At 49.0% G+C, this 14505-nt stretch overlaps 2 protein-coding genes across 2 annotated transcripts in view; one reads left to right on the top strand and one right to left on the bottom strand.

The window, feature by feature from the left end:
* Positions 1 to 14505, top strand: part of LOC135174134 (gastrula zinc finger protein XlCGF17.1-like) — an 872006-nt gene that overhangs the window by 735750 nt on the left and 121751 nt on the right. The window lies entirely within an intron of this gene.
* On the bottom strand, positions 12497 to 13429 carry LOC135174118 (olfactory receptor 14A16-like). The gene has a single exon (XM_064141359.1). The coding sequence runs from the start codon at positions 13427 to 13429 to the stop codon at positions 12497 to 12499; it is 933 nt and encodes a 310-aa protein (XP_063997429.1).

Here is a 14505-nt window from a genome sequence, read left to right on the forward strand (position 1 = left end):
CTTCCACTGATTCGCTTCCCACTGGCAAATCCACTCAGTGGCGCCTTTGAACGTAGAGTAGGAATCAGTGTAAATGGTTGTTGCTCCGTGCTCTGCTGCTAGCATGAGAGCACGCAGTTCTCCTACCTGTGCACTGCCATCACCCTCTTCAGTGATGGTTTGGCCTGTAGTGATCTCCAAGGCAGTGGCTTTGTAACGCCACTTCGACCCCACCCTCTGAGAGGATGCATCTGTGAACCACACTCCTGATTTGTCAGAGTCTGCGGTCATTTCTGGGGCCACCTGTATAGGAGAAGGCTTATACGGTTCACCAAGCAATGCTTTATCAGGGTTTATGGGTTGCTGTAATTTGGATAGCTTTGTAGGTCCCTCTTTTAGTGGCATGAGCTGCGAGATTCCCTCTAGGTAGGCATACCACTTTCTCACAGTGGCCTTTTGGGCAATTCCTTCTGGTGGAGGAGATCCTTTAAGGATCGATTTTAGCAGAGGAAACGGGCCTTGCACTACAATGTCTTGTGTAGTGCGAAGCTTTTCTGCCTCTTTGACAGCCCGAGTTAGGGAAAGGAGTCCCTTTTCCCATTCTGAGTACCGTGTCTCGGCCTCTTTGAATGCTGTTGAGGAAAACAAAAGAGCTCTACTAGGACCATTGGGTCCTCTCTGAAAAATTCCACAGTACGAGGCATTCTCAGAAAAACCCCATTCAGCCCTCAGGGCATCTTTTGGGTGCAAGGGCCCCAACTTCTGATATGCCTTCAGTTCATCTTTGAGAACTTTCAGGCTCTCAGAATGTCGTGGAGTCCAATCCCAAACCTTGTGCTTCTTAAGCAAATCATACAGGGGACGAGCAATTACAGAGAAACCTGGATATGTTTCCTCCAGTAGCCCAAGGTGCCCAACAATTGCTGCAACTCCTTTCTGTTTTGGGGTATCTGGCCCTTTTCAATTTCTTGAAGGGTATCATCTGGTACAGACACTGCACCTGCTACCCACCAGGATCCCAGGAATCTAACCTCCTGGCTTGGACCTTGACACTTTTCCTTTGGAATAGTCAGTCCTTTGTCAGTTAACAGCTTTTGAATGTTTTCAGCTACTGCAGCAACTTGCTCTTTGTCATTCCCTCCCACCAAGATGTCATCCATGTAATGGTACACCTTAACATCTTTAGGAAGCTGAACAGTGTCAAGCAAAGCTGCAAGCGCGTTGTGTGCAATAGTTGCACTGTGTTTGTACCCTTGTGGAAGACTGTTGAATGTGTACTGAATACCTTGCCAGGTGAATGCAAACTGCGGTTTGTCCTCTTCCCTTAATGGTACCATGAAGAACATGTCTTTCACATCGAGGGTTGCCATCCAAGCATGAGAGGCTGCTTGAATTGCTGTCACTGTGGATGAGAGACTAGGAACTGCTGCAGTGAGAGGAAGAGTGTTATTATTAAGTTTCCTGAAATCAATCGTTAATCTCCACCTGCCATCTGGTTTTTGAACTGGCCAAACAGGTGAATTGTAAGGAGAATGAGTTCTGGTGATAATCTGTCTTTTCTCAAGATCAGCTATCACTTCAGTGATGCCTTGCCTAGCTGCTGCTGGCAATGGATACTGTGCAACACAAGTAATGTGTGACTTTGGCAATGGAGGAGCGGTTTGCAATAAGTGAACACGAGCATGAGCTGACCTTTGCTTCTTACCCCTTACTCCATAAGCACCAAAGCTCCACAATGTTCCATCAGGAAGATGCCATCTTCTACCTGCTAGAACATCAAATCCAAGAATATTATGTTGACAGGTGCCTAATGCCACTTCTACCTGGGTACTTCTTTTTTCCCCAGGCAACCACAGCTTTGTTTTGGCCAAATAGCATGTTTCAGGTTGCCCTGTAACGCCCGTTATTTTCATCCTCCTTCTAGATGGCAAGATTCTTAGGCTTTTTGCCAGTTGCACATTTAGCACTGTAATTTGTGCACCTGTATCTATCAGGTACTTAACAGCAGTTCTGTCGGGTCCTGTTGGAATCATGATGTAAGGTTCAGGTTTCTCAGACCATTGACATGCAGAGACAAAGCGATGAGTGTGGCCTGAATCACTCATCACCACTTTTAGTTTTTTGACTTGCTAGACTGACCTGACTTGTTAGGAGAAGTAGTTGCAGAACCCCCTTTTCTGTCCTGTCCTACCTTTTCTTTGTCTTGGCTTTTCAGTGCCATGTGTTCTAATAACTTTTTCATCTCAGATACGGTTTTACTCATGGCACTAAGTTCAGCCTTCATGGGATCATACTCTACCTGTTTTCTCTTAAATATATCACGAGGTTTTACTCCGTACTTTTGCTCTTGTATCAGGATAACACCCGGCCCATACTAGGGACTTGGTATCCAGGTTGTTCCAGAACTGGAGCGACGATTAAGCTCAGGGCTCCCCCTGGGACTCGATCATGGGCTCGATTCTGGACTCCCTTCAGGACTCCCAGATATCTTAGCATGTCGCACTTCTTGTTGTTTTCCTCGTGACTCAGGGCTGCTCTTGCCTCCGGACTGCTTCTTCTGAAAGGCAGATGCTGGTAAAGGTGGCTTTTTACTATAACCCATTGCTCTCCCTAGACTAGATAACTCATTAAGCAACTCTCTCCATGTAGTGTGATGGAGTGAGCTCTGCCCAGACTGTGCATTCTTTGACATTACCTCTTCAATCTTTGCTTTTCTTTTACGGCATTGAGCTTTTAAAACAACCGGCAAACCCTTTACCAGAGGTCCCAGCCTATGTGGCTCTATCGGGGCATCCATAGGATTTGCAAATAACCCCCTCTGAGTCACGGCTTGCATACACGCTATCTTAGTAATTGTTTCATTTAACTCTTGAGCGCTTGTGACCCAGAATGTTGTGGGTTCATCCCTATCTGAGGGATCACAAGAACCAGCCCAATGAAAGATTCTAGCACTTAATGCAAGATTTCCCTCAGGACCATCCCCAAGGAACACCTTGAGGCCCCAGCAACCTCTCCCCACCTCTTCACAAGACAAAATTATCGCTTCGGCACCATTTTCCACCACCCAGCACACATAGTCAGTTATAGTTTCATGAGGCATGCGGGAATAAACTTCCTTAAACTCACGGATCTGTAGCGTCGTATATGGTCTAGTCTTGGTGTTTGTGGTTTTACTCCCTTGTTGAGTTTGAATGGTTTTGGATGTGAAGAGAGGGTTTATGGAATAGGTTTTCATGCCTCTGGATATCTCTTCCACTTCCGTGTTGCTGTCGGTTGATGCGGTTCCGGGCTGTGGCATGGAATGGCGCTGCGCAGATGCACTGCCTCCGCTGCTCCCTAATGGCGGTTTGGGGCATGGCTGCTGAGAAGATGGCTCCGGTTGTGGAAGCGGTTGGGAAGATGGCAGCTTTGGGGCTTGTGGCAGCCACAGGGTGGACTGAGATTGGGTCGACCACTCTGTTTGCGTCTGAGCCGGGACTTTGGTTGGCAAAGCCGGTTGCGCTGGCGGCAGCACATGTCAATCTGATGCATGCGGTGAAGAGATGGGTGTAGAGTGTGCTGAGAGCTGGCGTGACTGGGTTGTTTCGAACAGAGTCCTTAAATCATACTTCCTGGAGGCCGGTGTTTCGGCACGGGACGGCGGCGGCGAAGGAATCGGAACAGGTTGCGGCGTTTGGATCGGAGAAGGAGCAATCAGCAAACCCTGGTAAGCTCCTGACTCTCTCCGATGGACCGCGGGTTGCGGCTGTAATGGCTGAGCCGCTTCAATAGGGATAAAAGACAACAAGCCCAGGGAAAGCGTTAATTCCCGGCGGTGAGCCACGGGCTGCAGGGTGCTCGCACATGACCTGGATCTGGACTGTGCCATATGGGTTAACATTTTTTCTATTTTTCTCTCTAATTTTTCTCCCAAGAGTTTTACCTCTCCTATTACCGTGGGTTCCACACGAAAGCTTGTGCTCTGTCTAGCCGCCTCTGCATCGCTCAAGGCCACATTCTTTTCATTTTGAAGCAACCTGATCTCACGCTGGGCAGCTTCTAAATCCATACCGTGCTGAATACTTTCCTCTCCTAAACTTTTAACTTCATCTTTCAACTCCTCAATCTCCCGTTTCGCTTTCTCGTTCGTCTGCTCCCAGTACCTCCACTCTTGATGGAAATAATCCTTGAACTCCTTTGACTCATCTCTCATCTTTTCCATTTTATACTTGAGGTTATTACATTCGCTTTGAGCATGAACCACATATGCCGCTAACTGCACGAAATTCTCAATGTCTACTCCTTCAACTTCCTTAAAGGTCATGTACATCGCAATAAGCACATCTGCTGACTTATTGGAAGCTTGCTCTAAGTTAGTATCGGCGAGCATTTCTATGGCTTTCCGTACATGAGAAGGCCCAAAGACAACCACAAACCTTGAAAGCAGATCTAATCCTGCCAGCACTCCTGTAGCTTCTGTTACAGCAGGCTCTCCTCCCTCTGCCATTATGAACTTTTCTGCCATTACTCTGTATTTACCTCATCCTGCCGACTACGCCAATTTGTCGTGGAATGCAGTTTCATGGGAAATTCATGGGGAAAACACGCGAGGCTGGCTTGTAAAGACCAAGTGATTTATTGCCAAAATACGAGGATCCCCTTCCTGAAACTAAGTTGCCCACGTGAATTATTTTAAATGAGGCTAGAGTAACATTTCAGAAAATAGCAAACAAAAGAGAGTCTATGATTCTCTAAAGAGTTCTTTGAGTCTCTGAAAGTATTCAGTCTTGATTTTAAGAGTTCATCAGTCTAGCAGGATTTTGGAGCACCACTAGGGTGTTGTCCCTTTTCCCCGGCCAGGATCGGGTCCAGGCAGGCCCTCGGCCTCTAGGATCGGGCGTCAGCAATCTTGCGGCGAGCTGAGACCGAAGCAGGTAGGCAGACCGAAGCAGGAAGATCAGTTGGAATGGGTCACAGGCAGGTTGGTAATACACGAACCAAACCAGACGATCCGAACACCAATCCAGGCAGACACACCATTTTTATAATGTTCAAAAAGAGGTGTGCTCACCAGTTCTGACAATTTTTATGATATTATTATAGATTGGTACAAAGTTATAATCAACCTGTATAATTGGACAGTTCTTACCAAAACAACCTGTAGGACCACCCAAAGCTCAGCCCATCACCAGGTGGTCAGTGTGCATGAGAACCAAGGCCGAAAGTTGGAAAACAAGGACGATGTTTACCTTTTATCTCCCCTAGGGAGGAAACTTCTCATGGGACTAGAAGATTGTTTTGGTTTTACGATGCTTCTGGCTTAAAATGTGAGACACTGTAATTTTCATGACATGGGGACCTTTCAGGGGCTTTGCCACCCTCCATGACACCAAGAAACATGATTGGTCTGATTTTGGGAAGGTCATTAACTACTTTAACAGGTCTTTTTGTGCTGCTTGGGGTTATTGATAATGATGCTAAAGAAATAAAGATAATGGTCAGGACGCTGCCCCCACCCTGTATAGTTGCAGAAAACAGCCGTGTAGCTCAATTGCTTTTGCTTCCTAAGGATCCTTTTAATCCTGCAACTACAGTGGAGCAAGTGAGAGCATTGGTTCAACAGGGCTTCCAGAAATTTATTGGACTCAGTTGCTGTCCAGTGAAAGGCCTGTTCAAAAATGTGTGATAAAAAGGGCAGAACAACAATTTGCTCTCAATGGTATCATCGATACTGGTGCGGATGTCACCCTCATCTCGTCTGCTGAATGGACTCCAGCGTGGCTGCTGACAAAGCTATCACAGCCTCTGGCAGGAATAGGGGGTTGGGGAGGAGTCAGCAGACCATGGACTCAATACAGATCATCGGGCCTGAGGGAAGGGTTGCAATTGTAACATGATGTTCAAAAATTACTGGGACCAACCTCTTCTGGGCATTCCCAATTCTGATTTAACTTCCTTGTTTGAACTTTTGAAAGGAGACATCAGCCTGACAGCTCCCAGATGCTTAGCAAAAACAGCTGAAGGAGCACTTGAAAAGGTTTGTGAAGCCATTCAGTCACGGTAAGCCCATAGGTGGGACCCTGAGTTGCCACTGTCTCTATGGGACATGTGAAACCCTTAGGCCTTATCTTTCAATGGGATTCCAATCTAAAAGACCCATTGTTACTTCTGGAATGGGTCTTCTTGCCTCATCAACCTTGTAAAACTATCTTTTCACAACCAAAAATGTTTGCCCATCGCATTAAGAAGGCAAGAAACAGAATCACTACTATGACAGGAAGGCACCCTTCAGTCATCTATATACCACTCACAAAGGCTCACCCTGCCTTCTCCTAATTGTTTTTAATTTACAGTGGCTAGAAAGAAGAAGCACTTTTCTTAAAGGGACCAGACTGGGTTTCTAATAAATGCCTTGCAAATTAAAATCCTGACGATGTTTCTAATTTTGATTGTAATACATCTTAGAGTTTTGAGAGTTTATTGGATAAGTTGCTAATTGCAATAGGATAGGTTTAGGAACAGTTTTAGCAGAATAATTGTAATAAGGCTTAAGTAATTAACATAAAGTAATTAAGATAGAATATATTAAGTAAGTGGTAGAATATAATAGAATATTATGGTAAGAGTTGTTTTGTAAGTGTATCTGGTTTTGTGATTTAAGGTTCCTTTCCTTTTCTGAACACCAGCGTATCTTCAAGGAGCTCCATGAATGTATCCTCTTCTTAGACTTTCTTTGCTTTTTTCCTCAGTAATGATTTACTGGTTTATACTTTTTAAGTTGATAATATAGTTAAGGTTAAGAGTTTATAATAGAATATTATAGAACGTTATAAAATATTTTTTCTTAAGTCTTTTCTGTATACTAATATAGCATCATAGGATAAGGATTACATAAAAATAAATTTAAAAAATATAAAAAAGAGGGGGTATGAGGGCAGCCACCCTGAAGAGGGACTGCAGAAAGAAAACCTTAGAAATTTTCAATTTTTTAAACTGCTTTCTTGTGGGTAACAACCCCTGATTATCAGAAATTTTAATGCCAATGATTCTTTTGAGAAAAGAGAGAGAAGAAAACATTGTAAAAGTCTCTGGTCACATCACACAGAGAGATTCACCCTAGGGATTCTTTTTCTGTTTTTGTTTGTTTGTTTGTTTTTTGTTTTTTTTTTTTGTGATTGTTCAGGCATGTTTGCAGGCTTCCGATGGAGATACTGTGGCAAGAACTTGAATGCTGAGATAATGGTTGTGTTTGTATGTGTGTTTCCACAGGTCATAGGTTTTGACCATGCTTAATCTAGGTATTCTCCTGAGCTTCCAACAATTCCTACTCATAGGTAAAGATGGGAAACAACAGTTTTGTTGGCAATGTTTAAAGTGCTGTGCTTGTTATCTTTTTATAAAAGGTGCCTTACAGAAAGATAAGAAGCACTGCCTTTGTTTTTAATAAAACAGAAAAAGGAGAAAATGTATATTCCCCATCGTTCAAAAATACTGTGATACTGTGATACTGTGAAAAGATCAGTTCATGGTTTTCAACAAGACTGTAAAGGTAATGCAGAATTCTGGAACGAAGGAGAAAGGATTGCTGCTTCCTTCTTTACACCACAAGTAGCATCAGCCCAAGCTTTAGCAACATTAAACAAATTAGGATTCTGGTTAGCAAAAAAAAACCAAATGCTACCAGCCTGGCACTTTTCAGGTTTCCTACTAGATGTAGATAGTGTTAGACATGCTATTTTGCAAAATGGGGCTGCAATTGATTTTTTTGCTTTTAGCTCAGGGACATGGTTGTGAACTAAATGTTTTGTTATGTTGTAATTGTAATACTCTTATTGCTTATACTGTTACTATGGTCTTTTGCAATGTATTCAGAGCCAGGATCTCTTTTGTGCAACAGAAAGGGGGAAATGTGGGATCACAGGCCATTAATGTAACAATGGTCAATCATCAGTGTCAACACAAACCCTTGGGCAAACTGTCTGACTCAGAGTGATCTGATCAGAAGAAGCAAGGAGACTGTCCTTCTCATCTGATGAATATGCCTGTCCTTCTTATCTGATGGATATGCTCAGACTGTTGTTCCCTGGGAAGCTGATGTGGTCAACAGAATTTAGATTAGACGATTTTGCATGTGATAAAATGACTAATCAATAGAAAAAGATTTTAAGCCTTCTGAAAGAGTATAAGTATTCCTGGATGTTGCCTAATAAAGTTGGAACTTAGCTTGCATCAAGCTGCCTCCCCGTCCCTCCGTCATGGCAAGCAATCAAATATTTAAGCTGTGACAGAGCAAAATTAACTTTGTTAGGTGCACTTTGACAGCTTGGAGAGATTTACAGAGACACAAACAGCTCCTGAGGGCACCTGGGGCTCGTGACAGGAACCTCAGGTCCTGAGAGGAAATGGAAAACACTGCTCAAGAAGTCAGAAGCAAAACCTAAACTACCTTGAAGCACTGATGGGCCTCACTGAGGGTTGTTACTGACAAAGCCTCCCAGGGCCTCATTAGAGCGGTTCACTGGGGCCATGGCTGCAGGCAAACAAAGGCAAAGTGCAGGGCAGCAAACCCTGGGCTTCGTTTGTGAAGCAGAAAGCCAAGTCCTGATCCTGAGGCCATGGAAAGGCAGGGCCTGAGACCCTCGGATTAAAGTTCCATCTCAGCTGCCATGGTGGCAGAAGCTATTGCCAGAGCTGAAGGGGACAAAGGCCTCAATCCTCTTGGGCCTTTCAGCCTGGCCAGAGCCCTTGGCCATGCCCGACTGCAGCCTGTCCTGTGCTGTCCCGTGCCTGCACCTCTTGCCCTTCAGGCTCCCATCTTGCTTCCCCAGCCAGCTCTCCCCCTGACAGTTCCACTCCTTCCCTCAGGGCTCTCCACCCTTGCTGGAGTTGCCTTGGCACACAGCCAGGCATGGGCTGCCCACACTCCTGGCTCCCCTCTTGCACCACAACTCTCTCCTTTGAGTGACATTTCTCTGTCCTCAACCCCATCTGAACCTTCCAAGCTGCACTTCCTAAAGGCTTCCTTCTCTGCCCACACCCAAGCAAAGCTCCAGCAACTCAAAGCAGCCTTGAGGCAGCGGCACAGCACTCCTGAGCCTGCAGCTTCCAGAGAGAGCCTCCAAAGTCCATCCTGGCAGATCTTCTCTGGAAACTCTCAGGTTCCTCCTCCTGCCTCCAGACCAAGGCACCACACAGCAGATATCACAAATGCAGCTGTAGCCACTCCAGTGCTGAGTGCAGGGGAGGACAACCCCCATGTCAGAGTGGCCACACTCCTGCTGCCACAGCTCATCTGTACTTGGCCTTCTTCTCTCTCTGCAGGCTTTGCTGTACCTCAGGGCATTGGTAATGGTCACTGCCAGAGCCTGCGGTGCCTTTTGCCGGGGGACAGCACAGAGCAGAAGCTTCAGCTCCAAGTCACCACCCAAGGCCCCTCCCTGCTGCTGCCTCTCAACTTGGCAGCCACAAGGAATGTCACAGTGCTCAGCCCAGCCCTGTGCTGCATCAGGGGATCCAGTTTCTGTTGGGACAAGCCTTAAGGTGTACTTGGAGGGTTTAATGGGTCCCTGTTTGGACTGGGACAGGACCCAGACTGTACTGGCAGGGCAAAAGAGTGTCCAGTTTCTACTGCAGTCAGTCCTGAGAGGGGGCCGTGGGATGCATTTTGTACTGGGGTGGGACCCAGGGGGCAGTGGCAGCAGACAAGAATATGCAGTGTGTACTGGGAGGAGGCCACAGCTGCACTGGGAGCAGCTCAAGGTGTGCAGCTATGAAGGATTATGCAAAATTGATAATCTGCTTTAATTTTGCTATCCAGGTGATGATTAATAACTATGAAAACTGTTTATTGACATTAAAACTCACCAGAAACTGATTCTCAGGCTCAAAACAACACACAGGTGGGAAATGTGCACAGGCAGGGCACAGGCAAAACCTGAGCACTTCTTTCTTACAGTGGCAAACACAAATATTATACTGGAAGAGGCTATGAAGTACTCACTCACAACATTAGAGATCAGGCAGTACCCAGAGCAGGTGGAGCTCTGTCTGATTGGCTGCTGAGACTTGGTTTCTCCCAGGCTTCTGGGCAGGAGGCTGACAAGCTCTGACCTTGTCCCCGGCTCCTCTGGACGATCTGTGTATCCCCAGCACTTGTAGCCTTGGCAGGAAGACTTTCAGGGGCAGGCAGGATGCCTTGAGGTGTGCAGGGTCTCAGCACAGTGCCACGCTGGGGGCTCTGCAAGGTGACTGCCTGCAGGCATTTGCAGCCTGCTCCTGGTCAGCTCTGCAGGCAAATTCGGGATGCAGAATGAGGCAGCAGCAGCCTCGTGCTACCTGCTCATCCCTTTGATCAGTATCCAGCCAGCCACTAGTGGGGCACTGGGCATCCATTAGCCAATGGGAATGGCACTCTGCCAGGCCTCACCATATCAGGCACAGCCAGGCTTTTCCTCTCCCAAGGCTGCTTCCCCAGCAGAGGAGGAGGGGGCAGGCAAAGATGTCTGGGCAGGGATAAGCCCTTGTTTGCCCCATCAGGCCTAGCACCACAGCAGCTTTGACTGGGAAGGGACACAGCCTGTACTGGGAGTGGGTTCCCAAATCGCCACTTAGCACTGGGAGGGATTCAGCTGAGAGAGTGATGGGGCCAAGGTTGCCAGTTTGTACTGGGATGTCTCTCACACTGTACTGGGATGGGATCAGGGGAATCAGTTTGTACTGGGACAAGGCCAAGTCTGTACTTGGAGGGGTCAAAGGGAACCTGTTTGGACTGAGATGGGGCCCAGAGAAGGCTGGGATGGGTCAGGGTGTCAGTTTGTAGTGGGAATGGAGCCTTTGTGCACTGAGAGGGGCCAGGCTATGGAATTTGTGCTGGGATGGATGGAGTTGGTGTGGGAGTGAGTCGGAGAATGAGTTTGTACTGGGATGAGTCCAAGTTTGTACTAGGAGGAGTTCAAAGCATCCAGTTTGTATTGGGAGGGCCCAGTCTGTACTGGTAGGGGCTGGGAGTGTCTGTTTTGTGCTGTGGTGGAGGTGGTTGTTACTGGCAGGGGCTCAGGGTGTCCTGTTTGTGCTGTACTGGAGGTGGTTGTTACTGGAGGGACTCAGGGTGTGCAGTTTGTGCTGTGGTGGAGGTGGTTGTTACTGGCAGGGGCTCAGGGTGTCCTGTTTGTGCTGTGGTGGAGGTGGTTGTTACTGTGAGGGGCTCAGGGTGTCCTGTTTGTGCTGTACTGGAGGTGGTTGTTACTGGAGGGACTCAGGGTGTGCAATTTGTGCTGTGGTGGAGGTGGTTGTTACTGGCAGGGGCTCAGGGTGTCCTGTTTGTGCTGTGGTGGAGGTGGTTGTTACTGTGAGGGGCTCAGGGTGTCCAGTTTGTGCTGTGGTGGAGGTGGTTGTTACTGGCAGGGGCTCAGGGTGTCCAGTTTGTGCTGTGGTGGAGGTGGTTGTTACTGGGAGCGGCTCAGGGTGTCCACACTCTGTCCTGGGACACAGCCTACACAAAGTCCATGGCAAGAGCTTCCAGTGAGAGACTCTGCTGATGCTGCAGAAGTGTTGCTCTAGAGGCACCCTCACCCTCTGGCTCCTCATGCTTTGGCAGCCCCCTCCAGCCCCTGCCCCCACCCAGACCCAGTGGGGCTTTGAAGACAGCTCTGCTCCAGGGTGGCAGTGTAGGCAAGAGGAGAGGCTTCTCAGGGGTGGCCCTTCCCCCACAGAGCCCTTGAAGAGCAGGAGGGTGGAGATGGCCTCAGATCAAACTTCACCCTTAACCCTGAGGCTGCAGGCAAGTGCTGGGAATGGCCACTGGGAGGCGCTGGCCCTGAGCCAATTTTCTTCTCACCTCCCTTTGCCTCTCTCTGCCTCCCTTATTCTCTCCTCAGCACACTCTACTCTGCTGTGACCCCACAGCAGTGCCCATCACTGCATGCTGCTCTGGGCAGTGCCTCTACAGCCACAGCCTCTCCAAAGGGCATAGCAGCTGCTGGGGGATGGAAAGAGCTGAGTCCAGAGGTGGAGAACATCCATGGCATAAAGCATGAGGAGATGCCCTTGTAGGATGGCAATGCTGCCAGGAGGCTCTGCCACAGCAGTGTCTGTGGCCTGTTCCTACTGTGCTGTGCCAGCACTGCCACACAGCAGCAGGATGCCCAAGCTGCCAGAGCACTCAGGCCTTGCCCCAACACAGCAGCTCAGCAGCAGAGTGTGGAAGGGCAGAAAGAGCAGCTGAGGACAGCCCAGGAGCTGGGGCTCCCTGGCACTGCTGCTGTGCTGGGACTCTGCCCCTCCACCTCTGCACACAGGCACTGCTCAGAGAAACAAGTCCCTGCAAGGGCCTGTCCTGTACTGAGCACACAGGGAGCACAACTCCTCATGTCTACAGCCTCTGGGTTACACTGAACCAGCAATGGTCTGAAGAAAGACATTGCTGTGGGCAGTGCATTCTCACAAGGGTAACACCACCAGCAGCAGCCAAAACCAGAGAAGCCAGACAGGGCCTGCTCTGAGTGACACCAGAGCTGTTCTGCAGCAGAAGACAAAGAGTTTATTGCTTCTGAAAGCATCCAGGGAGCAGTTTGCTCAGGGCAGCCTTCAGCTCCTGGTTCCTCAGGCTGTAGATGAGAGGGTTCACTGCTGGGGGCACCACTGAGTACAGAACTGACACAACCAGGTTCAAAGATGAGTAGGACATGGATGGGGGCCTCAGGTAGGCAATGATGCCATTGCTGAGAAATAGAGACAGCACAGCCAGGTGAGGGAGGCAGGTGGCAAAGGCTTTGTGGCGTCCCTGCTGAGAGGACATCCTCAGCACTGCCCTGAAGATCTGCACATAGGACACCACAATGAACACAAAACACACAAAGTATAAACAGGCACTGACCACAATGAGCCAAACCTCCCTGAGGTAGGCTGTGGAGCAGGAGAGCTTGAGGATCTGGGGGATCTCACAGAAAAACTGGAGCACAGCATTGCCCTGGCAGAGGGGCAGGGAAAATGTATTGGCTGTGTGCAGCAGAGCATGGAGAGCCCCACAGGCCCAGGCAGCTGCTGCCATGAGGGCACAAGCTCTGCTGCCCAGGAGGGTGCCATAGTGCAGGGGTCTGCAGATGGCAACGTAGCGGTCGTAGGCCATGATGGTGAGGAGAGAAAACTCTGCTGAAATGAAGAAGAGAAAGAAGAAGACCTGAGCAGCACATCCTGCATAGGAGATGACCCTGGAGTGCCTCAGGGAACTGTCCATGGATTTGGGCAGAGTGGTGGAGATGATGCCCAGGTCAAGGAGGGCGAGATTCATGAGGAAGAAGTACATGGGGGTGTGCAGGTGGTGGTGCCAGGCGATGGTGGTGATGATGAGGCTGTTGCCCAGGAGGGCAGCCAGGTAGGTGGCCAGGAAGAGGCAGAAGTGCAGGAGCTGCAGCTGCTGTGTGCCTGCGAATGGCAGGAGGAGGAAGTGGCTGATGGAGCTGCTGTTGGACATCTGCTGCCCCTTGATATGGGTGACTGTTGACAGAGCAGAAGACATTACACAAGTTAGGACATTTCCTTCAGACAATTCCATGAGCATTTCCCACAAAATCCCCTCAAATTTGCTTCTCTTCTTTTGGAGAAGCTTTGTGCACTCTCAGCTTCCAGCCTGGCACTCATCCCAGCAGAGAGCAGCTCTCATATCTGTGGCTCTGACAGTCCAGCTGGGATGCTCTGCTCTGGAGCATCTCCTCCTGCTCTTCCTCTTCGAAAGAAAGATATCCCAGAGGCTGTGGAATGTGGCAGCTTTACCAGCTCCAGGAACTGCAGATCCCTTCTGCAGCAGAGACTCTCCACGGCCAGGGCTGGGAAGGTTTCTCTTCTTTCAGCTCTCAGTCAGCCTCCAAGCCCTACCCACTTTGAAGCTCTCTTTGCCTTCGTCATCTCCCTGACATCCCCTGGCAGTGCCCTCAGCCCTGATGTGCTGTGTAGAGGAACTGCTCCTAGGCAGATCTGTCTCTTTTCAGTGCTGCCTACTTGCTGGCAGCTCCCTCCAGCCCAGGACCCTGCCCCAGCTCAGCAGCAGAGGACCAGCACAAGGCATTCTAAGGACCCCTCTGGTGGCTTTAGTGCTGAGCTCATGAACCTCAGAGACTGAGAAGATGAAGAAACCTCTGCAGAATTCAAAGTCAAACTCTGAAATTTCCTGGAGTCTTAATGGGTCCCAGGGAGGGACACTGCAGAAGTGTCCCCAGTGCCTTCTCAGAGCAGCAGGAGGCAGTGGGTGCAAGGGAAGCATCCCTGGAGACACTGAAGCCCCTGCAGGGGCTGGACAGAGCAGAGAGCTGGAGGCAGAGCTGACAGCTCAGGACAGCAGCTAAAGGTGGCTCTGATGCTGAGCAAACCTGGAGGGGTTTCATGAGTGCAAAGGGCCAAGCCCTGACCCTCCAGCCCCTGGAAAAGGAGATCTTGTGCCTCACCTGTGCCTCTGGCCTCTGCTGGAGGCAGTGGGGAGTGAGGGTGAGCAGTGAGCAGGGCAGGACACTCTGTGACACTCTGTGGCCTCCCCAAGAAGGAGCAAGCAGGAAA

Source organism: Pogoniulus pusillus, unplaced genomic scaffold (genome assembly GCF_015220805.1).
Source record: "Pogoniulus pusillus isolate bPogPus1 unplaced genomic scaffold, bPogPus1.pri scaffold_47_arrow_ctg1, whole genome shotgun sequence".
NCBI classification, from domain to species: domain Eukaryota; kingdom Metazoa; phylum Chordata; class Aves; order Piciformes; family Lybiidae; genus Pogoniulus; species Pogoniulus pusillus.

Excerpts from the sequence above, each read along its gene's own strand:
- LOC135174118 (XM_064141359.1), bottom strand. The coding sequence starts at position 13,429 with ATGTCCAACAGCAGCTCCATCAGCCACTTCCTCCTCCTGCCATTCGCA.